Source organism: Carcharodon carcharias, chromosome 14 (genome assembly GCF_017639515.1).
Source record: "Carcharodon carcharias isolate sCarCar2 chromosome 14, sCarCar2.pri, whole genome shotgun sequence".
Taxonomy (NCBI): Eukaryota; Metazoa; Chordata; class Chondrichthyes; order Lamniformes; family Lamnidae; genus Carcharodon; species Carcharodon carcharias.
This window is the reverse complement of record NC_054480.1, coordinates 39540279-39565182: the sequence shown is the minus strand read 5'-3', so window position 1 is coordinate 39565182 and position 24904 is coordinate 39540279. Positions and strand designations below refer to the sequence as shown.

The following is a 24904-nucleotide window of genomic DNA, read 5'->3' as shown; positions in this document are numbered from 1 at the left end:
GGGTAAATCTTTGGATTGGATAACAAAACATCTGCAGAATAGAAAACTGTAGAATAAGTGTCTGGCACATTTAGGGTTAACATGGGACTGAGTGCAGTACCGCCAAAATACGTGACCCGCACCTAGGGGGTCAGTCTAATGTTGGACAAAGCTGTGTGTACTACCAAGCATGGAGACAACTCCTAGCCTGAACCCTTTATTGTATATATGTACATAGTTCTTGTAGTTAATAAATACATACAGCTAACCTACTTAAGACACTTCATTAAGACCTACCGAATGATATCCAACACCCGGCAACATGTTGTCAGGGAATGGAAAAACCCAAAACCTTGCAAAAAATGCAGAGAAAAACTAAAATCTTGCAAGGTTAAACAAAAATTCGAAGAAGTATTCTGACCTGAAGAAAAGCTCGAGAAGCAGATATGCAGAAAAAAAATCGCCAGGGAAAAGCTCCAAAGAGTGGCTTGGAAGCCGAAGGCAGAAATTGAAAATTCTTCACTACAGCAGAAGACTCCACAGGTTCCCTAGGAATCCAGCTTCAATTCCCAGAGTGCAGAGTCAGTAGACCCAGCAGGAGTGGGCTAAAACTTAAAAATTCCAGGATACAGGAAGAAACCTTTGAATAGCTCCATCAGAAAAATCAGATTCCCGAGTCGGCGCCGAACACGTGGCATCCGAGCTCGCTCTGTAACGGAAAAAAGTAATTAATTTGTAAGAATTGTGACTAAAGAATCAGCTGTGAAGACCAGCAAAGTCAATTCTTTCATGACGCTAAAGCAGAGAAGTCAGCAGCTAGTCGATCCAAGCTGCCATTGTTTAAAACAGTTTCAAGGCTGAGTGTGAGTGCTATTACAGCAGAAGCCCGCCAAAACCCGCAAGCGTCTTCAAACGAATGGTGGCACCATCTTGGATGTCAGCAAATTCTTAAAGCTGAACCTAGACTTTAAAATTTTTTAACCGTGGATTAAAGTCCAATTTACCAGATCAGTTTGGATTCATCCAAGGGCCAAACCTAATGGATAATTGGGAGTCCTGGAGAAGAGAATTTTTAAACTACCAGGATACATCAGGTCTAAGTAGAAAGTCAGGAAAGGTCCAGATTAATACCATTTTATACTGGTTTGGTGCACTTGCTGATGAAGTAATCCCAATGTAGTGCATTGATGAATCCTCAACCAGCTTCAATGAAATATTAAAAGCCTTTGACAAATATTTTAACCTTCAGGTTGTGGAGCACACAGAATTTAAAAAGAGGCACAGAAAGCCCCCAGTAAAGTGCTGAAAGGAAAAAAAACAATACTCAAGTAAACCTCATAAGGGTGGCAGAGAGGCAGGGAACTTTCTGAAAGTCTCAGACAGATATCTTTTTAGAAATCCTGACACATTACCTGAACTGCAACAGGTGACAGTGTAGAGCAAGCAGCTAGATGTATACTAAAAGCTAACTATTGAAACTCAAAATAAACAAACCCTGCAAACGGGAAATGAAATAAGGTTGGAAAGTGTTTCTATCAGAACTGAATTGGAAGGTTTGAAACTCAAGATTCAAGCTGAGAATATATCCTTGGAAATGCGTGAGGCATTGAAGTCATCAATGAATCAAACTGTTCAAGATCTGAACAAACACATTTTTGAGGTGCCACAGAGTTATAAGAAAGAGACTAAACAGCTGAAGAAAATGGTTGGGCATTTGGAAGAAAACTTGGAAAAACATTACATTTCCAAGGAGATATATAAAGAGATGAAAATCAAAAACTTAGAATGGCAAGAGAAAGTAGAAGTTCTCACAAAAGAACGTGAGGAGTCTCAAAAACAATTAGCAAAAGCACAGTTACAGAATGCGATCTTGAACAATTGCACAGAGGAATTACTGATCGGTGTAGAGAATCAACTTTCATGCACAAAAATTGTGCAAAACTTACCAATTCCAGTCTAAATGTAATGGCAGTCCCTATGGAGATACACCTGTACCTACTGCTATAAAGAAGATGATCTTTATAGAGACGGTATAAGGAAAAATGAGGTCTAATGAGAAAACTGGGATGTTGCTCACAGATAGAAGAGCACTTGAAAGAGAGCTTGAAATGCTTAAATGATGAACTTGTAGAAACAAATTCAACAAAAAATTATCTTCAATTAAAACTTGATGAACTTCAAGCATCAGAGGTCTCTTGTAGGCATTGTGCTAAATGCCGAAGACAGGAGAAGGAATTGCTGATGAATCCGAACAGCTGCTTAATAGAAGGATTAACGACCAAAACTGATGAACTGCTTGAGCTTTAGTCCAACCTGAACAACATGAAGGGTGAGATGTGCAGTATGGAAGAGCAAATACAAACTTTAAAAACAGAAAAGGTGAATTCTACGGAACAGGTTGAGGATCTAACGAATGAATTGAAAGAGTCTAAGGAACAGTCAGTGACCATGGAAGAAAGATTGTGAAAAGAACTGAAGGCCCAGGCGAAGTTGTTAGACTTATATAAGCGATCTGTAGATAACTATGAAATAAAAACAAAACAACTTACCAGAGTTGTTACTGAGCTGAATGAAAAGATTCATAAGGTTGAAAAACAACTGGAAAAGAAGAAAGAAGTAAAAAATTTGGCTAAAATTGTGAAACAAGTGGGAATGAAGGTTCCATTGTTGAAATGTATGCGTCAGAAGGAACTGCATGATGAAAGAAGAGGAAAAAGCTCTATCGGGGTGAGTACAATGTTCGTCCACCCCCCCCAAAAAAGGGATAAATCAACAACTATCTATCACCCCAACTGCCAAATTGACAAAGGGTGGTTCAATACCAAGGATTAGAAAAAGACGATGAAAAGATTCCCAGGTGTCAGAACAACCTCCAAATCAACAGAGTTTCCACTCCCCTGACAGCAGTGCAAACAAATTACGGAAGGGTAATAAGGTGTCCAGACTGCCTGAACCTATGAACTCAGAGACTTGAAGGGGGGAGATGGGGTAGCAATAATGATGTAAATACATGGGGTAAACTAGAATAACATGAATTACGTTGGATAAAGGCTTGGGGGAAGATGTATAACGGTTTGGCACATAAAGGGTTAACATGGGACTGAGTACAGTTCTGGCCACATAGTGATGTAAGAGAACACATGACCCACACCTGGGGGTCAGTCTAGTGGTGGACAAAGCTGTGTGCGCAAGCAAGCACGGAGACAGCTCCGAGCTTGAACCCTTTACTGTATATATGTACATAGTTCTTGAAGTTAATAAATAAACAGAGGGCAGGAGATTTAGGTCAGCGGGCAGGCACGATCTGCGGGTCCGGGTTTGGCCGGGGAACGGACTGCCAACTGCGATCAGCCCCTGACCGCGATTTCACGCTGGCTAGCCAATTAATGGCCAGTAATCGTGAAGCGCACGCTGAAATGCTCAGCATTGCTGGGGTGGGGGCAGGAGGGCCGTGGGCACTGACTTAAGTGTGGGTGCGGGTGAGAGCAAGTGCTGAATGAAAGTTCGTTGAAGGCAGAGAGCTGCTCCAGGGAGCTGAAGAATTTAGAACAGTTAAATAAAGTTTGTAAAATAAGGGAAAAAATGTCCAAGCATCACAATCAGTCACCTGAACATGAGTGTGATAAAAATGTTGTCCGTAGATTTTTTTATAAAATTAATGACGGAAACCTCATCTTGCCCTTGGATGAGGTTTCATGAAAAATGCAAATTTTTCGATTCGCCCGTCCGCCAACCGTAGGTTGGGCAGACCACAAAAATCAGAGACAATAAAAACTTTAATGACCTCAATAGGCCTCTTAATTGTTGTCGGGTGTGCACCAAAGCGCGCCCGCCGACTGTAATATTGCGCTAGTGCAGGATGACATCAGAGCGCTCTCCCAAATGTCATCTCACGCGATTTCACGTCTGATTGGGTCAGGCGTGCGCCTGAATGTTTATCTAAAAATCCTGCCCGGAGTTAACCTATTTAAGACTACAAAGACTTCATTAAGACCTATTGGACTGTATCTAATGCCCTACAACAAAAACAGCCGAAACTAGAGTATTTATTTAAAGGGAGGAGGAAGGTGAAGAAATGCTGTGTGGAGTGCCTTAAAGGTCAGTATTATAACATCAGGGGCTTAGATTCAGAAGCCCTGTGCATTGGTCAGATCTGCAGATGATACCAAATGAGGAGAGGCAGCTGACCCTGAGGAGGAAATACAAAATAAGCTGCAGAAAATATGTAACCGGGTAGAACAGTGGCAGGTGAACTTTAATACAGACAGTGTGAAGTATTGTTATATAGGGAGAAACACAGACAATATACATGCTCTGTGGATGGTGTTGAAATAGCTAAGATTTAGTTGAAATGATCTATGGGACTTAGCAGACCCAGCATTCAGCATGTCAGCTTCAGCAGAACAGCGAACAACAAGCAAATAGAGCATTGGACAGCTGGTAAGCAGTGCAGCATTGGTCAGGGCATCTCATGCCAAAACTGTTAGTGCTTGTTAAATTCCTTTATAGGGTATTGTGGTCGATCGGGTGACCAGGACACCCAAGAAACATTCCAACACTGCAGTCAGTTAGGAGAACAGCCACAAGGCAGATCCTTCGAGGAGAAGGGCATCAAGAAAGGCTGTGGAAACGTACGCTTTTCAACCTCAAATAGAGGTAAATGAGAAATGATCTTATTGGAGTATAAATCATAGCAAACTGTATGGTGATGGCAGTTCCAAAAATTACTTCAACTGATGTGTAGGGGTAAAACAAAGGGAGACAACAGCAAATTATTCAACAGTTAAGTTGGGACTAATATCAGGAAGTTTTTCTTCACGTAAAGAAAACTTTCTCTGGGTGATATAGTGACAGCAAAAACCCTAGAATTGTTTAAGAAACTACTGGATAACAACTGGGGGCATTGTGGGGTCTTTCTGGATCGAGAAACTAAAATAGGCTGAATGGCCTTCCTCATTGGTTTTCATGATTAGCTGATAGCAAGTGGCAGAATAGCAGGGTCTGTTGTATTGGCCAGTCATCAGGATATTTAGATGTAGCACATCAAGGCAGGAATGAGCTCCCATAAATAATGCCAGCTCTCAGGGTTTGCTGCTGTTTTTAATCACCTGGAACCCAAGGATTCAAGGACCAGTCACATCAGTATAACTGACAGGCATTTCAAAGATACTAGCTCCTTAAAAAGAGATTAATTTCTATTGATTTACCAAAATTAAATGATTTGCTGATTCACTGCAAATACATAACTATTATTTGAGAAAAAGGAATTGTGATAAGCTTAATTTAATCAAATCAGTGTCCAAAGAGCAACAGCACCACCTTGTGGTTTAGAGAGTGAAAGGTACCTTTGAACACAGCTTTAATACTAAAATCATGGGGCTAGATTTTGAACTGTATGCCCGGTTGTAAAGCTGGAAACAGTTTCCATAACAGCGGCTGATGTGCAAAGCATAGATTAATATCTAAGCGACAGGTTGAACATCTGCCCCACTGTTCCAAAATCACAATTACATTAGGGGTTACATTGCTGCTAAATTTGCAGACAACAATTTAGTGTGAATAAACTGATCATATGTTTCCTTATTTAAAAGCAGCACCAATATGAGCTGGTCAATGATGTAGCCATTTTATTAACTGCAGGTTTAACTATAAGATAATTTTAGTTTTTAAATAATGGACTATAATTTGCTGCGGCCAAGCAATTAACAGTTTTTGCCGTTGGTAGATTTGCCCTTGCAAAATAGGAAATAGGAGGAAGGGTAGGCCATTCGGCCCCTCAAGCCTGCTCTGCCATTCAACTTGATCATGGTTGATCTTCTACTTTAACACTATTTCCCTGCACACTTGCCATATCCCTTGATGTCATTAGTGTCTAGAAATTCATCGATCTCAATGACTGAGCCTCCACAGCCCTCTGGGGCAAAGGATTCCAACAATTCACCACCCTCTGAGTGAAGAAATTCCTCTTCACCTCAGTCCTAAATGGCCTACCCCTTATTTTGAAACTGTGCCCCCTGGATCTAGAATCCCCAGCCAGGGGAACCATATTTTCTGCATCTACCCTGTTGAGCCCTGTCAGAATTTTGTATGTTTCAATGAGATCACATCTCATTCTTCTAAACTCTAGAGAATATAGCCCAATTTCCTCAATCTCCCCTCATAGGACAACTTCACCATCCCAGGAATCAGCCTGGTGAACCTTCATTGCACTCCTTCTATGGCAAGTATAACCTTCCTTAGGTAAGGAGACTAAAACTGTACATGGTAGCTGTCTCACCAAGGCTCTGTACAATTGCAGCAAGACACTTTTACTCCTCTATCCAAATCTTCTTGCAATAAAGGTTAACATAGCACTTGTCGTGCACCAGCATGTTAGCTTTCAATGACTCACGAACAAGGACAGCCAGGTCCCTTTGAACATCAACACTTCCCAACCTCTCACCATTTAAGACATACTCTGCATAAATACTCTGTGGATAACTTCATATATTTCCACATTATATTCCATTTGCCAAGTTCTTGCTCACTCACTTAACCTGTCTAAATCCCCTTGAAGCCTCTTTGCATTCTCCTCACAACTCACATTTCCACCTAGTTTTGTATTATCAGCCAATTGGAAACAGTTGTTTGATAGTACAGGACTTGAGTATTGCTGAAAAAGGAAACATGCAGTTGAAGCTTTTCATCTTGCACTAATCAGGACAGAATTTGCAAGAATACCCATTGGAAAGGGAACAACAATTATACTTCATGAGAACAGACTGCTGATTGGTTGGCAAATGGACTCTGATTGGTAGAGGTGTTGCCATAGAAAATGCACCAGGGAGCAGTTAGCTGCCAAGCTTTTGATTAAATTCAAATCAGACAGGTTGAGTCTGATTGGTTAAGGCATTGCCATGGGGAATGAACCAGGGAATGGCTGTCCCTCAACTTTTATTTAGTTTAAAAGGGTGCAATGCATGGATATGTTCCTTCTGTCTGCAAAGGACAGGGCCCTGTGTGTGAATATATGTAGTTTTTAGCACACATAAGTGAGCCGCACTGTGAGCCCAACTGGCTGTTAGTGTACTTCTTAGCACAATTAGGATTGTTTAGCAAGTGTTATCCAATTGCAGAATCACATCTAATGTTGGACACTATGTTTTGAGTTCTGCAAACACAGGCTAGCTGGGTATGGTCAGTACTTTGCCAGTTGTGAACAGCCAAAGGGATATGCTGTTTGATATGATTTTCCAATCATTGGGATGTATGGCCTACAAACCTGGCATCACACTGGCTCTGAAATTCATATACTACATTATTCATTTGTGTGATAGGCAGGATGTCTTTTTAGTCCTGTTAGTAGAGAATACCACTCGTGTTGCTATTGCATAGTAGCAGCATGAAACAGCTAGCTTCACCTCTTGCTCAAATTTTTGCGACACCTTACCCTTCCAGGATAATGTGAGGGACACTGGGCACTTTTCAGGACCGAAAGTGGTGGCCTTAAGCCATTCATAAGTTTATGTGATTTACAATGTGAAATGATCTGATCAGGGTAGCTGTTATCCCGCAGGATGGCTTTGATGCACCCTATTTCAGAATCAAGCTTGCACGGTGAGCAAATGGCTTGGCCCCTACTTATGAAGTTGGTGGTATGGCCAATCTTATTGCATGTGGAACTGTAGGAATCCCAACGCCTATATTGACCAATGAAGGTAGGTTTCGGTAGACAGCAGTTAAGAACCCACTGGCAGATTTCTCAATTAGCAAGTCAAGGAAAGTGAGCTCAATTGACTGCTCAATTTCAAAGGTTAATTTGAACGCAGGATGGAACCTATTAAGGTATGCAAGGAAATTCTTACATTCAGCTGTGGATTCAAATATAGCAAATGTATCATTTACGTAACAGAAGTATGCAAGGGGTGGGAGGTTAGGTGTCATTCCATCGAAGGCGCATTTCTCGTGGAAACTGGCAAAGATGTTTACGAGAGCTGGGCCTAGAGGGGATCCCATGGCAACAGCATCTATTTGGCATACATGGTGTTGTTAAAATTGAACTCAACTGCACAAATTTCTGAGTTCATAACTTCAATGAACACAGATTCAGACAATGGCAGTGCATATAGATCACTACGATATAGTGACATGATGCAAATGTCAGGGTTCTTTGAGCGATACATTGGTGAACAGGCTGTCAATGTCAAACGAGCACAGGGACACGATTTTGCTATCAATATGTAAGTCCTGTATGGTTTTCGCAAAGGTGAAGGAGTCCTTCACCATCTATGTGCAAAGCTTGCTCAGAACTGGTTGTAGCAACTCACCCAACCATTTGCAATATTCATGTTGTGCAGAACCAGTCATAGATAAAATAGGGCATAAAGGGGCATCACTTCTGTGTGTCTTGGATAGGCCATCCATACACGGATGCAGTGAGCTGTTAAGGGTAAATCCAATCATATATACCAGCTGGCAGCTCATTGCTGTCCAACAGGCATTTTTGTAACTTCCTTTCAAGCAAGGCTGTCCAGTCATGCTTAGTGGCCAGTCCAATAGAAATAAATTTGGACCCATCATTAAGAATGATGTGCATTTTGTTGATCTGGTCACATTCATTAAGGATGACTATTCCAGTCCCTTTGTTAGGTTTAGAGATATGTTTATAAAAACAAAAAAATTGCGGATGCTGGAAATCTAAAACAAAAACAGAATTACCTGGAAAAACTCAGCAGGTCTGGCAGCATCGGCAGAGAAGAAAAGAGTTGACGTTTCGAGTCCTCACGACCCTTCGAGAGAACTTGAGTGAATCCAAGAAAGTGGTGAAATAGAGATATGTTTGTCTGGGTTGGCCTTGAGGCCTTGCAGTGAAAAGTCTGGTAGCATTGCATGTGAAAATCTGCCAAGTTGTTTGGAATACTCCAGTATGTGTGCGCTAGAACAACTAGGCGGCTCCGAAAAGCTTCAACAGCATGTCTCTTTTTTCAGCAAAACTTGGAAATATTACATTTGGTCCCCACAACCAATCATTGACAAAGATTGATAAAGAATAGCTAGGACCCAAGCACTGATCCTCACAGTACTCCATTTAATCAGAGCCTGCCAATCCGTTTATTCCTACTCTGCGTTTTGTCCGTTAACCATTCCTCAGTCCATGCCAGTATATTACCCCCAATCCCATGTGCTCTAATTTTGCTTACTAACCTCCTATGTGGAACCTTATCAAATGCCTTCTTATAATTCACTTACACCAAATTCGTTTATTCCTCTTTATCTGTTCTGCTAGCTACAGCCTTCCAATCCTGCAGGAACCTTTATAGAATCGAAAAAATTTTGGAAGATGACCAGCAATGCATCTACTATCTCTACAGCCACCTCTTTCAACACTCTGGGATGTAGATCATCAGATCCAGGGGATTTACAAACTTTCGGTCCCCTTAATTTCTCCAGTACTACTCTTTTATTAATATTAATTTCTTTCAGTTCCTCTAATCCCTTTGTTCTCTATTATTTCTGGAGGGCTTTGGTATCTTCTTCTGAAGACAGAGCCAAAGTATTTGTTTAGTTTCTCTGCCATTTCCTTATTCTCTATTATAAATTCTCCTGTCTCTGTCTGTCTTTGTTAATCTTTTCCTTTTTACATGCATTTAGAAGCTTTTCTAGTCTCTTTTTATGTTTTTGGCTAGTTTACTTCCATATTCTATTTTCCCTTTCTTTATCAGTTTCTTGATTATCCTCTGTTGAATTCTAAAATTCTCCAAACCCACAGGCTTCCTACTGTCTTTGGCAACTTTATAAGCCTTTTACTTTAATTTAACAGAATCTTTAATTTATCTTGTTAGCCACAGTTGGATCACTTTTCCTATTGGGTTTTTGTGCCTCAAATGAATACATATTTGCTGTAAACCATGTATTCATTATTTAAATGCCATTGCTTATCTACTGTCACACCTTTTAATATAGTTTCCCAATCTACCACAGCCAACTTGTCCTTCATACCTTTGTAATTTCCTTTTGTTTAGATTTAAGGCCCTAGTTTCGAATTGAACTACATCACTTTCACAGTTAATGTATAATTCTATCATATTATGGTCACTCTTCCCTAAAGGCTCTTTTACAATGAGATTATTAATTATCCCTTTCTCATTGCACAATACCAGATCTAAAATAACCCATACTTTAGTTGGTTCCTTAACATGTGGTTCTAAAAAACCATCTTGTATACATTCCAGGAATTTGTCTTCCATGGCATTAGTGCTAATTAGGTTTACCCAAGTGTATAAGTAGATTGAAGGCTCTCATGATTACTCTATTACCCTTGTTACATGCACCCCTAATTTCCTGATTTATTCCATGCTCTACATTATCACCACTTGGTGGCCATTAAACAGCTCTCAAATGTTTGCTGCCCCTTGCTGTTTCTTAGCTCCACCCAAACTGAATCTACACCTTAACCTCCTTTTCTTTTTGTCTATCCTTCCTAAATGTCAAATACCCTTGAATATTCAGTTCCTAGCCTTGGTCACCCTGCAGACATGTCTCCCTAATGACAATTCGATCATGCCTATTTACTTCTATTGATGCCTTTAATTCATTTACTTTGTTGCAAATACTGTGTGCATTCAGATAGACTGCCTTTAATTTTGTCTTTTTAACATTTTTCTGTACATTGACCCTATATGATGCTGGTTTTAGTTATTGCTGCCTTCCAATTTCGCTTACTATTTTTCTTCCTACCATTACCAGCATTGTTTCTCTCCTATTTGAATTCCCTTCCTAGTTCCCTTCCCCTGGCCAAGCTAGTTTAAATCATCCCCAACAGCACTAGCAAATCTCCCTGAGAGGATATTGGTCCTAGTGCTGCTAAGGTGTAATCCCTCCGCCTTTATAGGTCTCAGATGCCCCAGAACTGGTCCCAATGCCTCAAAAATCTAAAACCCTCCCTCCTGCACCATCTCTCTAGTCACACGTTCATTTGCTCTATCCTCCTCTTGCTGTGCTCACTAACATGTGGCACTGCTTTAGAATTTTAGATTTCCCTGTGTGGCAAGTTGCTGGGAGTGCAAGCTAATAATGTGAAGCAAGGGAAACAGAACATCGGGGACCTGAGTGAACAAGGCAATCAATTGTATTGTTCCTTAACTAATCAGATTGAAAGATTGTGAAATTAACAGTGCCAGGACTGAGAAGAAAGAGTAAATTCAGGTGGGTGAGTTCGATGTCACATTAGGTACAGAAAGAGAAATAAAGAGGGAAAGAAGGATTGAATGAAGAGAGAGGGAGAGAGAGAAAAATAAAATACAGAAAGGAAAAGTTAAAACAAAATTGACATTTTTCAAACCTCCAACAACAATTAAAGCCTGAAGGAATGAACTTAACAGTTGCTAAAGTTAACTTTCAGTACCAAAGAGTTGTTCCCCAATTCTTATTTCACTTTCTATTCCTGACTTCCAACTGAATTCAATATTCCAACTTACACTTCCTAGTTCAGACCCTGAGATACTCATTAACTATTCTTCAGTCTAATCGGTTCACACAGGTCTCAGATGTCCTGTAAAAGGTGATGTGCCTTTTGGCTTTCTGATTTACAGTGATTTTCAGTGCAAAATTCCATAACTAGTCCTTGGGCAAGTGAATGGCCAGCCTTGAAAGCAAAATCCAATCTATTAGATTAACATCTCCAGCTCTTGCACAAGTAGATATAATGATAGCAGCTTCACGTAACTAGTGCAGAAATACAATTTGAATCAACAAAAATCCTACCTTTGAAGGCAGCAGGAACAGCAGTCGAAACAAATGCAGACCTTGTTGGAAGTGGCACTAACAGCAAGAAAAAAAAATCATGGCTTATATTTTAATAATTGCAAACAAATGTATTTTTTGCAAGTTATTCTTGTGTTAAGTAATTCTATTAAAGAGGTCAGTTTGCTTAATTCCAACTGCAGCTCCCAAAATTGACTGCAAATAACTTTAAAATTAGTCGGTAATATAATTAAATTTGTGTTCCACTTTAACATATTCCATGTATTGAAATACTTTAACAGTATACATCGTGTAGGATTTAGGATATTGGCCCAGATCTTCCGGTCAGCTTCAGATAAAGCATCCGGTGCTGACTGCTATTTATTCTATCTATTTACCATTTCACACTGGAGCCTTTGCACCTTCTGATGCTGGCTCCTGAAGGGATGAGCAGAGTCAGGAAGCAAATTGTCGAGTGTAATTGCAATGCAGCCATGCCCTTTGTTCTCATCATGAACTTAGGACACGTCTCTTAAGGTCTGTCTTCAATTCATTGACTCACAGTTTTTAAATGTTGCTGTCAACCTTTGAAACTGCATAGCCTCAACCCCCTGACAGTGTTCACCCCACTCCCTCACCCTTTGACAGTGTTCACACCTCCCACCACCCCCCGACAGCATTGACCCCCTCCCTCAACCCCAACATTGTTCAGCCTCCCTCACCGCACAAAAATGGGGTGGGGATTGTCACAGGGTTGTGTGTGTGGCGGGGTGGGGGGGGGGGTGTGGGGCGGGTAGGGTGGATGCAAACATTGCTGGGGGGAGGGTGGTGAAGGATGGGTAACATTGCCAGGAGTTGCATAAAAGTTGCCAGAAGTGGGGTGAACACAGTTGGGGGTGGGGGACGGGGGGAAGTGAACATGTGCCAGGAGGTGGGGGTGTGAACATTGTAAGGAGAGGGAGGTGAACACTGTTGGTGTGGGGGGGAGGAGGTGAACATTGCCGGGAGTAGTGTGAACATTGCCGGGGGTGGGGGGTGAACATTGCCAGAAAGGGGTTGGGTGTGAACATTGCTGTGGGTGCTGGAGTGCTTTGACATTCTAGCTAATTTATTTAGAGTTACACAGGTTTTATATCTGCTATGAAAACACTTAAGTAAATCCGTGTAAAAACCAAGTTAACGATCGCGTAAACAGCCCAAGTCTCCATGGTCCTGGCCATCTGATCCCATTGTTGAAATCATGGAGTAATCTGGGCAGGGCGTATACTGGCAATAGGGCATTTAAACTTCCCATGTAAGCCACGGATGTGCGCACATCGGGACTTCATCAGGGGCCCGACACTCATCAACAACATAAGTTGTCAGAGGCCTCTCCCCATATTAGAGGATGTGGGCCATTATTTCTCATTTTTAATACCTGAAATACATTCATCTTGTATATATTATTACCCATTTCCTCTCTTATTTTATATGTGAGAAGCTCAATTCTAACAGTGGCCTTGAAATCACTGTTGCGTGATGGTCATCCATTTAACATTACAACAATAACTATACTTCAAAAGTACTTCATTAGCCGCATGGTGCTTTGGGACATCCTGAGGTCATGAAAGACATTATGGGTTGGATTTTCATTGCTGAGGGAGGAAAACAGAAGCTGGGACTCTTTCCAGGTCCCAAACATAGATTCAGTGGCCAATTAACAGCTGTGGGGGTGGGAACGGAGGTGAGTCAGCTCAAGTGTGGGCCCGATTTAAACTCACCACAGTGGTCATTACCGTACTGAGATTGCACAGTGAGGAATAAGGAAAAAACTCCATTTCCACAATGTCTCAGGAAAGCCAGAGGCCTAGAACCTGGGGCAGGGCAACCCCTCGATTTTCAGACACAAGCCTGGAGGCTGTGAGGAAGAGGAAGGCAGAAGGAGGCACCGTACAACCCAAACATGCCAGGATGGACATTGCTGCCAATGTCAGAACTGTGGTCAGAAGAAGTTGGATCCGGTGCAGCATAAGGTTCGATAGCTAGATGCACTCTGATAAGGTGGGTTACCCTCAACCCTCAGACAGGTCTCTGAGTATTCACCTTCCCAGAGACGCACCAGCTGAGGAGCCTCAGGGCACATCCTGCTGCTGAGCATAGGAGGAGTGTATACCCAGGGCACTTAAAGACCCCTCAGAATGTCTCTGAGACATGGGCCTAAATTTCACCCACGACGATAGGGAAACAAACCGCCCATTGCGATCGGCCACCAATTGCGATGTCACGCTGCCTGGCCAATTAATGGGTGAAAGAGTGTGCTGAAAAGCTCAGCACTGGCGGGGTGGGGGCGGGAAGAGGGCGGGTGATGACGTCTCTGTGAGAAAGCTCCCTGAAAGCAGTCAGCTGCCTCAGGGAGCTGCAGGCCTGAAAATGCTCAACTAAAGGTTTCAAAAGCTGCAAAAAAAAACTGTCCATGCATCACAATCAATCACCTGAAAATATAGCTGATAAAAACACTGTCCACAGGATTTAAAAAAAATTTTATTCCAGAAGGAAAATTTTGTCCCGCCCTTGGACGAGGTTTGATGAAAAATGCAAAGTCTGCCTGGGCAATTCGTCCATCCGCCAACCATAAGGTTGAATGGGCCACGAAAAATCAGAGACAATTGAGCTGTTAATGGGCTTAATTGCCCTCTTAATTGTCAACAGTTGCGCTTCTGACTTTTGTATGTGCCCGCCGAGCGAATTATTGCACCAGTGCGCGATGGCGCCAGGATGCTCACCCGACGTCTTCTTGCGCAATTTTACACCCGATCGGGCCAGGTGCACGCCCGCCCATGGAACGTAAAGTTCTGCCCATAGAGCATTAGAACATAAGAACAAGGAGCAGGAGTAGGCAACTCAGCCTCTCGAGCCTGCCCCGCCATTCAATACAATCATGGCTGATCTCATTTCGGCCTCAACTCCAATTTCTCACCTTCTCCCCATTACCTTTCAACCCATTACTAATTAAAAATCTGTCTATCTCCTCCTTAAATTTATTCAGCGTCCAGGCATCCACTGCACTCTGAGGTAGTGAATTCCACAGATTCACGGCCCTTTGAGAAAAGTAATTCCTCCTCATCTCTGATTTAAATCTACCACCACTTAGCCCAAAACTATGGCCTCTCGTTCTAGAATGCCCCACAAGGGGAAACATCTGCTCCACGTCTACTCTATCTATCCCCTTTAGCATCTTATATACCTTAATTAGATCTCCTCTCATCCTTCTAAACTTGAGCGTGTATAGGCCTAAACTGCTCAATCTCTCCTCATAAGACAAGCCCCGCATCTCTGGAATCAATCTAGTGAACCTCCTCTGAACCGCCTCCAATGCAACTACATCCTTCCTCAAATAAGAGGACCAAAACTGTGCACAGTACTCCATCTGCAATCTCACCAATGCCTTGGACAGTTGCAACAACACTTCCCTATTCTTATAATCTGTTCCTTTAGCAATAAATGCCAAAATTCCATTTGCCTTCCTTATTACCAGCTATACCTGCATACTACCTTTCAGCAATTCATGCACGACACCCAGATCCCTCTGCACTAAAGCATTCTAAAGTTTCTCTCCATTTAAATAATAAGTCACCTTTTTATTCTTCTGACCAAAATGGATAACCTCACACTTATCCACGTTAAACTCCGTCTGCCAAATTTTGGCCCATTCACATAACCTGTCCATATCATTTGTAACTTTCTTATTTCTTCATTGCAATTTACTTCTCCACCTATTTTGGTGTCATCTGCAAATTTAGCTATAGTACCTTCGATCCCTGAATCCAAGTCATTAATATAGATTGTAAATAGTTGGGGCCCAAGGGCTGAACCTTGTGGCACCCCACCAGTTACAGTTTGCCATTCAGAAAAGGACCCATTTATCCCAACTCTCTGCTTTCTGCTGGTTAGCCAATCCTTTATCCAAGCTAATATATTACCCCTAACTCCGTGTGATCTTATCTTGTGCTACTGAAGACAGTCACCACTAATCCACGCATCCTCCAATGAATTGGAGCAGCTGCCATTGGCCATGGAACACAGGATTGCCTTATCCTGCTCTCTTTCGTCCTTGCGGGAGAAAAAGGCCCATAATGCCCAAGCGTGGACAAACAGGTGGATGTGTCTGTACCTTCACATTATTATACAAAACTGGAAGAGGGCATGATGGAAATAGCCAGGATTGCAGACCATGCTGAAATGGGTACCCATGGTGGAGATGGTGATTGGAGAAGGTAATGGGCTCTTTAAGTTGATACATTATACTCCGAACATTCAGTTATATTGGGATGATGCAACACTTCTGCTCATCAGACTAGCTCTCATAATCTCTTCTTGTGGCTCCCACAGGTGCAACTATCCATCCAAGCAGACCTTTTGCCTCTCCATTACTGGGCCAAGATGACCAGCAAAATACCAAACAAGGACCATCACATCTTACAAGCACACCATCCATTGGCACTGATACACTCATCTTGTTGGGTCCCTGCACCCGTTTAGATATAGTGGCATCGGGTGAGGAGCATGGCACAGTGAGCAGGAAGAGATGCCAGGGACATGGAGAGCTGTGGGCAGTTTGCCTTGGAGGATGGAGGGCACACACAGCTGGGCGCAGATTCAGAGGTGCAGAGCTTCAGGAAATGAGACTCTGCCTTGAACAGCAGCAATAAACGTGCTGTCACATGTCAGAGTTCCCTGAGGCAATATGGTTCTTGGGCTTGGGATGGAAGAGTTAATTCAGCTTCTGTGAGCCACAATGGCTCAGGGCTTTTTTTTTAATTAATGGGATAATGACGTCCTGGCTGGGTCAGCATTTATTGCCCATCCCTAATTGCCCTGAGAAGGCAGTGGTGAGCTGCCTTCTTGAACCGCTGCAGTCCATGTGGTGTAGGTACACCCACAGTGCTGTTAGGGAGGGAGTTCCAGGATTTTGACGCAGTGACAGTGAAGGAACAGCGACATATTTCCAAGTCAGGATGATGTGTGACTTTCAGGGGAACTTGTAGACGGCGGTGTTCCCATGCGTCTGCTGCCCTTGTCCTTCTAGATGGCAGTGGTTGTGGGTTTGGAAGGTGCTGCCTGTGGAGCCTTGGTGAGCTCCTGCAGTGGATCTTGTTGATGGTACACAGTGCTGCCACTGTGCACTGGTGGTGGAGGGATGAGTGTTCATGGATGGGGTGCCAATCAAGTGGGTCCTGCTTTGTCCTGGACGGTGTCAAGCTCCTTGAGTGTACTGGGAGCTGCACTCATCCAGGCAAGTGGAGAGTATTTCATCACACTCCTGACTTGCCTTATAGATGGTGAACAGGCTTTGGAGAGTCAGGTGAGTTACCTGCTGCAGGATTCCTAACCTCTGATCTGCTCATGTAGCCACAATAGTTATATGGCTGGTCCAGTTCAGTTTCTGGTCAATGGTAACTCCCTGGATGTTGATAGTGGGGGATTCAGCGATGGTAATGCCATTGACTGTCAAGGGGCAATGGTTAGATTCTTTCTTGGTGGAGATGGTCATTGCCTGACACTTGTGTGACGCGAATGAAACTTGCCCCTTGTCAGAACAAGACTGGGTATTGTCCAGGTCTTGTTGCATTTCGGCATGGACAGCTTCAGTGTCTGAGGAGTTGCAAATGGTGCTGAACATTCTGCAATCATCAGCTAACATCGCACTTCTGACTTTATGATGGAAGGAAGGTCATTGATGAAGCAGCTGAAGATGGTTGAGCCGAGGACACTACCCTGAGGAACTCCTGCAGTGACGTCCTGGAGCTGAAATGTTTGACCTCCAACAACCACAACCATCTTCCTTTGTGTTAAGTATGACTCCAACCAGTAGAGAGATTTCCACCTGATTCCCATTGACTTCAGTTTTGCTGGGGCTCCCTGATGCCACACTGGGTAAAATGCTGCCTTGATGTCAAGGACAGTCACTCTCATGACACCTCTGGAGTTTAGCTCTTGTTGGAACCAAGGTCAGGAGCTGAGTGACCCCAGCAGAGCCCAAACTGACTGTCAGTGAGCAGATTATTGCTAAGCAAGTGCTGCTTAATAGCGCTATTGATGACCCCTTCCATCACTTTACTCATGATCAAGAGTAGACTGATGGGACAGTAATTGGCCGGATTAGATTTGTCCTGCATTTTGTGTACAGGATATCACTGGGCATATTTCCACAATGCCAGGTAAATGCCTGTGCTGTAGCTGTCGTGGAACAGCTTGGCAAGTAGTGTGGCAAGTTCTGAAGAGCAAGTCTTCGGTACTATTGCCGGAATATTGTTAGGACCCAGAGCCTTTGCAATATCCAGTACCTTCAGCAGTTTCTTGATATCATTTCTTGACATGAAGTGAATCAAATTGGCTGAAGACTGGCATCTGTGATGCTGGGAACCTCTGGAAGAGGCCAAGATCATCCATTCAGCACTTCTGGCTGAAGATTGGTGCAAATGCTTCAGCCTTGTCTTTTGCACTGATGTGCTGGGCTCCCCCATCATTGAGGATGGGGATATTTGTGTGGAGCCTCCTCCTCCAGTGAGTTGTTTAATTCTCCACCACCAGTCACAATTGGATGTGGCAGGACTGTAGAGCTTAGATCTGATCCGTTGGTTGTGAAATCACTTAGCTCTATCACTTGCTGCTTGTGCTGTTTGGCACACAGGTAGTCCTGTGTTGTAGGTTCACCAGGTTGACACCTCATTTTAGGTATGCCTGATGCTGCTCCTGGCATGCCCTCCTAAACTCTTCATTGAACCGGGGTTGATCCCCTGACCTGATGGTAATGGTAGAGTGGGTATATACCAGGCCACGAGGTTACAGATTGTGTTGGAGCACAATTCTGCTGCTGCTAATGGCCCACAGCACCTCCTGGTTGCCCAGTCTTGAATTGCTAGATCTGTTCAAAATCTACCCCATTTAGCACGGTGGTGATGCCATACAACACAATGGAGGGTATCCTCAATGTGAAGACAGGACGGTGCAGTGGTCTCTCCTATCAATACTATCTTGGACAGATCCATCTGCAGCAGGCAGGATGAGGTCAAGTATCTTTTCCCTCCTGTTGGTTCCCTCACCACCTGCTGCAGATCCAGTCTAGCAGCTGTGTCCTTTAGGACTCAGCCAGCTCGGTCAGTAGCGGGCTACCAGGCAATTCTTGTTGATGGACATTGAAGTCCCTCACCAAGATTGCATTCTGTGCCCTTGCCACCCTTAGTGCTTCTTCCAAGTGGTGTTCGTCATGGAGAAGTACTGATTCATCAGCTGAAAGGGAACGGTATGTGGTAACTTGCAGGAGGTTTCCTTGCCATGCTTGACCTGATGACTTCATGGGGTCCAGAGTCAACGTTGAGGACTCCCAGGGCAACTCCCTCCCAACTATACATCACTGCGTTGCCACCTCTGTCCCATCGGTAGGACAGACCCTGAAGTCACATGTAGGCCAGACCAGGTAAGGACGGCAGATCTCCTTCCCTAAAGGACATTACCAAATGGATTTTTACACAATTGACAATGGCTTCTTGATCATCATTAGACTTTTAATTCCAGCTATTTACAGAATTCAAATCCTACCATCTGCCATGGTGGGATTCAAACCCAAGTCCTCAGAACATTACCCTAGGTCTCTGGATTGCTAGTCCAGTGACAACACCACTATGCCATCAACTCCCCTGATGCTCTGAGCTTATCAAGTTCTCCATGGAAAGAATGACCACCCTCATGGAGAATAATATGTGATGGCACTTAGAGTGCCTGCTGCAACTGCGCACTGACTTACACAATATGCATGAGGCGCTGGGTAGCATGGAATGGCCAATGGTGTTGATGGCACAGGAACATCTAGAGAGGGTGGCAGTTACGACCCTGCAATGATTCAGATGCAGCAGTCTCTCAAGATGCTCCTATGTACACCTCAATGATGAGGATGACCACCAAATGCACCTCAGCCAGAAGCTGAACCGAGTGAGCAGGCTGCCTCCATCTCCTCCCAGGCCACAGGGGGAGCATATGTGAGACTCCTTTTAATCATAGCTGGATAAGGAAAGAGGCTTGAGGTGGTAAAGGAGATCCTCAATGGTGACTGCAAAACCTCTGGGCAGGTCAACATCCTTCATTGACGGTAAAAGTTCCAGGCTGCGTCTTCAACTGAAATGTTAGCACAGACACATCAAAGTGCCATTCATAATGGGTCACAAGGACTCAATTAAAACATTCCTGAATCAGATGATCTCTAATATTCATGGCATCCTGACAAGAAATTTGAGCTCCGTGCTAGAGCTGACCACTTCCCTGTGCAGCCAGGGCATCTCGGTGTTCTAAATTTTCCCCATTCACCTTCCTCCTCCTATTCCATGCCCTGCTCCTCATCATCTTCCCCCTCTTCCATGCCCTGCTCCTCGTCTTCCTCTTTCTCTTTCATGCCATGCTCCTCCCCTTCCTCCAATTCATTGTTGCTTTCCAGGGCCTTACTGTCCTCAAGGTCCACACCTTTTTGGAGGGCCAAATGATGGGGAGTGCAGCAGGCCACCATAGCACACGAGATCCTTGCAGGTGTGTATTGCAGGACACAACCTGCTCTGTCCAGGCACCAGAAACGCATCTTCAGAGGTCTTACGGCCTGCTCAATGGTAGTCTTGATGAGTAGATGGCTTTGATTGTATCGCCTCTGTCTGGGGTTCTCAACGAGTGTCACGTCTTCAAGCCCTGGTCCCCTAGGATCTATCCACAGACTTTGGGGGTTCAAGCGAAGAGCTGCAGCATCCTCGTCTGCCAGAGAATGAAGGAGTCATGTTAACTGCCAGGAAAGCGAGTGCACACTTGGAGGAATCTCTTGCTGCGATTGCAAACCAGTTGGACGTTGAGAGAATGGTAGCCCTTCCATAAATCTGGTTGGCTGGTTACTGGATACCTTGATGGACACATGGGTGCAATCAATGATGCTCTGCACATTGGAGAATGCAACAGTGGACACAAATCCCACTGCCCTCTGTTCCTGCAAAGCCGGGTCTGTGAATTGAATTAATTACTCAGCTTTTGCAAAAAGGGCAAAAGTGACCTGTGAGATGCAGTATTGTGCAGCCATTGGCAAGATACAACCAAGGTCCACAGCTGATCCTTGGGAGTCAGAACCAAAGAAATTTAAGCTCACAGTGTCTTTGATGGCCACTAGTACGGTATGAAGCCCAGTGTTGCGAGCTGCGAGGTCTTCGGAGACAAGGGTACAGATCTCTGTGACCATATGCCTGGATGGAGAGTCACAGTCTCCTGTGGCAAAAGGTCTCGTCGTCTCAACGTGACTCTGTTTTCGCTGGTGGCACCTATGGTCTGTTGTTTTCCTGCCTCTCACCATCTCCTCTGCACTCTCAATGCCCAGGGCTCTGGCCTTCCTGAGAGGTGTAATGCCTTTATCGCCACTGGGCCCAAAGTCTGACAGTCATTGCTTCCGCTCACAGCTACTGCCTTCCTTGTGCTCAGAGGTCCCCCACAAAAATTGCCTCCTACTCATGCTGCTGCCCTGCACTTCCCCAAGCACTGACAACCAATTCTTCTTGCCACCTGTGCTAAGCCAAGGACACCTGTCTCCCAGTGGACAAGCCCCCCCTTTCACAGGTCCCAGCTAATTCTCTGGTGCGACATGACTGGCTCCTCACTGTGTGCCTTGATGCTGTAGACCATACATGCAGCCTGTGTGACCCCAGTGAAAATCTCAACATCCTCCTTAATGAGCTCTTTTATGAGTTCCTTAAGGAGAAGTGGTGTGCGTGACATCAATCTCATTGCGAATTATTACAATGTCCCTCATACTCAAGATTATTGTGACAACAATGTTATATGGTCTGTTGCATCTCCCAAATCAAAAAATACAAAGTCTAACATGTTTTCATGAAGATATAAATCCTTCAAACAACAGAATTCATATTTGCTCACTACAAGGTTGTGGCACTAAATGTTGTCACAGGTTCATCATTAATACACTCCTCCTCCTCCTTCAGGTACCATGCCTAAGTGAATGCTGGCAACCATGCTCTTCCATTGGATTGGTCTGTGATTATGCTTGGCAAAGTATTGCAGTTGTTTGCCATTGCCTTCTGTGGTTTAGCTGACCAACTCTCCCACTCTTTACCACCTGCCATCAGGCTTTTTGGAAGGATTTGCAGGCTGATAATCAACCTTTTTGTCCACATTATGAATGCACCTTCCATGGCCATTAAGTCTTGAACTGGGTCTTGAACCCAGAGCTTCTGGCCCAGAGATGGGGTCAATACCACTATGCTACAAGACCTCCATATTAATAGAACACATTAGATTAACCCAATTATCCCATCCACTATATTATGATTACAGCTGTGACTGCAAAACAAGAAATTAAACATTACTCACAAGTAATGAGTGAATGGGCTAAATAGCAAATAGTCTCAATAGCCCACAAGTTGTACCCACCAGCCTAACAAACCAATTTATTTTTGTTGGTCTTACTGCTAAGTAAATCACTATAGTATATTTAATGAAATTGCAATCCCAGCTCCTTGTGGACAAAGTACAGGTCAGAAATCTAGGCCCAAAGGTTAGCACACTTTGCACAATTTTTTTTGACCGTAATCAACTGAAAACTACATGGGAAATGCTGACTTCCAAACCTGAAATCTACATTCACACAAAAGAAACTGTCTCAAAAGTTTTCATTGTTACTCAGATGTAATTTAACACAACACCAAAGTGTCTTGAATTTCTATTATAATTTTGTGATTAAATTTGCTTGTGAGAACTCTCCAATGACTCAGTGATAAATGGTCATATGGAACAGACTGTTTAAGTTTCAATCCCTGATCTATGCTCAGTCAGTTGACTTCAGCCATTGAAACGTTTGAAGAGTTACAACCGGCTGAGTACCCTTGTGTAGAAAAGCAAAATCTACCAATGATTCATGCTCGGAATTGGATGTTGGATGATAAAGTACTGAATTTGGCTATGACACCCACATGAGAGTGGCCACTTCCATAAAATCTGAGAGGACGTTCACCACTACGGAAGCATGCCAATGATAACTTATCACAATCAGGAGGGCAGGATATAGGAGGGAAAAAGTAAATGCACCAATGGTAAAATAGCGTTACAACGGAAAATGGTGGGAAATATGCACCTCAATTCCCAATCTGTACCCTACTGAAAGCAAAATTTCATAAAATCAACCTTTAAAGTACAGCCAAGATATTGTTGGGGACACTGGAGGGACCAAAATATGAATGGAGAGGACAGATCCCAGGGGATTATTCAGGGAATTCATAAGGGAGCTTCACTAAGGAAGAAATCACCTACATATAATACATGTTTGGGGAGCTCCACTGGTGACTGTTAACATAACAACAATTATATTTTAAATGCTGTAGCTGTATTATTTGATCTAAATGGACTTCATACTGTTCAAACTAAAATACTTTGATACAACTTGTGCTAGTGTGAGCTTCATTAAATTCTTCGTGTACTGATTTTTTTTTTACTTTGAATGGGATAAAACAAAGCCAGAATCCATTATACAAAGGAACTTACATGTAGATTGAAGAACAGAAACAGCAGATCCTTCCATGTCTTGTAGGCGTGTGTACACAGTAATCTTATACTGAGTATTGGGAAAGAGCAGCCTGAAACAATACTTGTCTATTCCTGCTTGCAAAGTGCTTTCCTGTGTCTTTCCATCTGTAATTGAACAGAGAAGATATTAAAGATAAAGATGCTGTTTGCCATGGTGAATTAGTTTGTGTTGTAATTTTCAGTTTCTGATGGGTATTAATTTATAAATATCCATCAGAGGAGTTACAATGATAAATACTGTGGAAATGCCACAGTAGCTAAAGATGTCACTTGTCATTTCAATTCTCCACCTTGCCCCCACTCTGACCTTCCTGTCCTTGGTCTGCTAGTGTTCCAATGAAGCTCAACAAAAACTCGAGGGCCTCATCTTTCGATTTTGCGCTCTACAGCCTTCTAGACTCAACATTGACATCAACAATTTTAGATTATGGGGCAGGATTTTTCAGTTGGTGGGGAAATCAGGCTGGGCAGGAACAGCCCTTAAGTATTCATGAATTGCCCACTTAAGGGTCTCAACAGGGCAAGAGTGGGTAGGCCGGCCTAGGCCTCGCCCATCCCGCCGTAAAATTGTGGAGAGGTTGAGGCGGACAGGAGGACAATGGGAAGGCCATCCAGGAAATTTTATGGCACCCCCCCACAAAACCACCTGTAAACCTGCTGGTGGGGAGGATAATATTCAGTCCATTATCTCTGCCTCTATTTTGTTTCTTTTTTTTTGCTGGTTCAGTTTTGTCTCATTTTTTTCTTTATCCTTTCACATTGCATTCAGGCAGCTATTGTGCAACCATTCACACCTCATATGGACACATCTTTTGTTTCTTTATTATACCCATTACATTCCCTTTGGATTTTGTACCATAAAACCTTTTGTCATTTAATCCCTCCTGCCTGCCATTCACTTGTGTTTTATGTCTTGGAGGGGGAACTTCCTGCCACCTGTCAGCTACTAGATGCAGGGATATTCAGTCTGCAGCTGTTAAATTCAAATGTCTCAGAATTCTGGATGACAGGTCAACGACCTGAAACATTAACTCCATTTCTCTCTGCACAGATGCTGCCAGACCCGCTGAATGTTTCCAGAATTTTCTGCCTTTATTCCAGTGAGTTTCTGTCCCATTTATAATAAGCTGCTAATCCTGACTGAGGACTGGGAGGTGGCAGCAATTTGGGGGGGTGTGTGATGACATTTTCAGAAATGACACCAGTCTCTATGTCTAAACAGCAGCTTTATGACAGTGCTCTTAAAATGTCTGCACTCTCATGCCTCCAGCTGTTTTCTTTCAGTTTGCTTTCTGGTTCTCTCTGTAACTGCACCCAGACATGATTAAAAGCAAATAGAGGACAGTCAACAGACACACACAGTGAATCACCAAACAATTGAATACTACACGCCCTATCATAGATCTTCCATTTTGTCTTTCATCCCCCCTTCCCGTTGCTCTAAATCTCTTTCATTTCTATCTTTCCTCAGTTCTGACGAAGGGTCATCGACCTGAAATATTAATTCTGTTTCTCTGCTCAGATGCTGGCTGACCTGCTGAGTGTTTCCAGCATTTTCTGCATCTATTCCTGGTGAAGGAAAGGGTGCTCTTCAGAGACCAGGCTCTTC

At 43.3% G+C, this 24904-nt stretch overlaps 1 protein-coding gene across 3 annotated transcripts in view; it reads right to left on the bottom strand.

Annotated features, from left to right (window-relative positions):
• The window catches only part of LOC121287184 (collagen alpha-1(XIV) chain-like), a 209657-nt gene that overhangs the window by 75117 nt on the left and 109636 nt on the right, over positions 1-24904 (bottom strand). For all 3 annotated transcript variants that reach the window (XR_005945154.1, XM_041204812.1, XM_041204811.1), the window contains exons 24-25: positions 23254-23400; positions 11722-11778 (exon numbers count right to left, since the gene is read on the bottom strand). Coding sequence is in view for 2 of the 3 variants with exons in the window: in XM_041204812.1 (XP_041060746.1) it covers positions 11722-11778; positions 23254-23400 (204 nt within the window). In the remaining variant the exon portion in view is untranslated. The remainder of the gene's footprint in view (positions 1-11721; positions 11779-23253; positions 23401-24904) is intronic.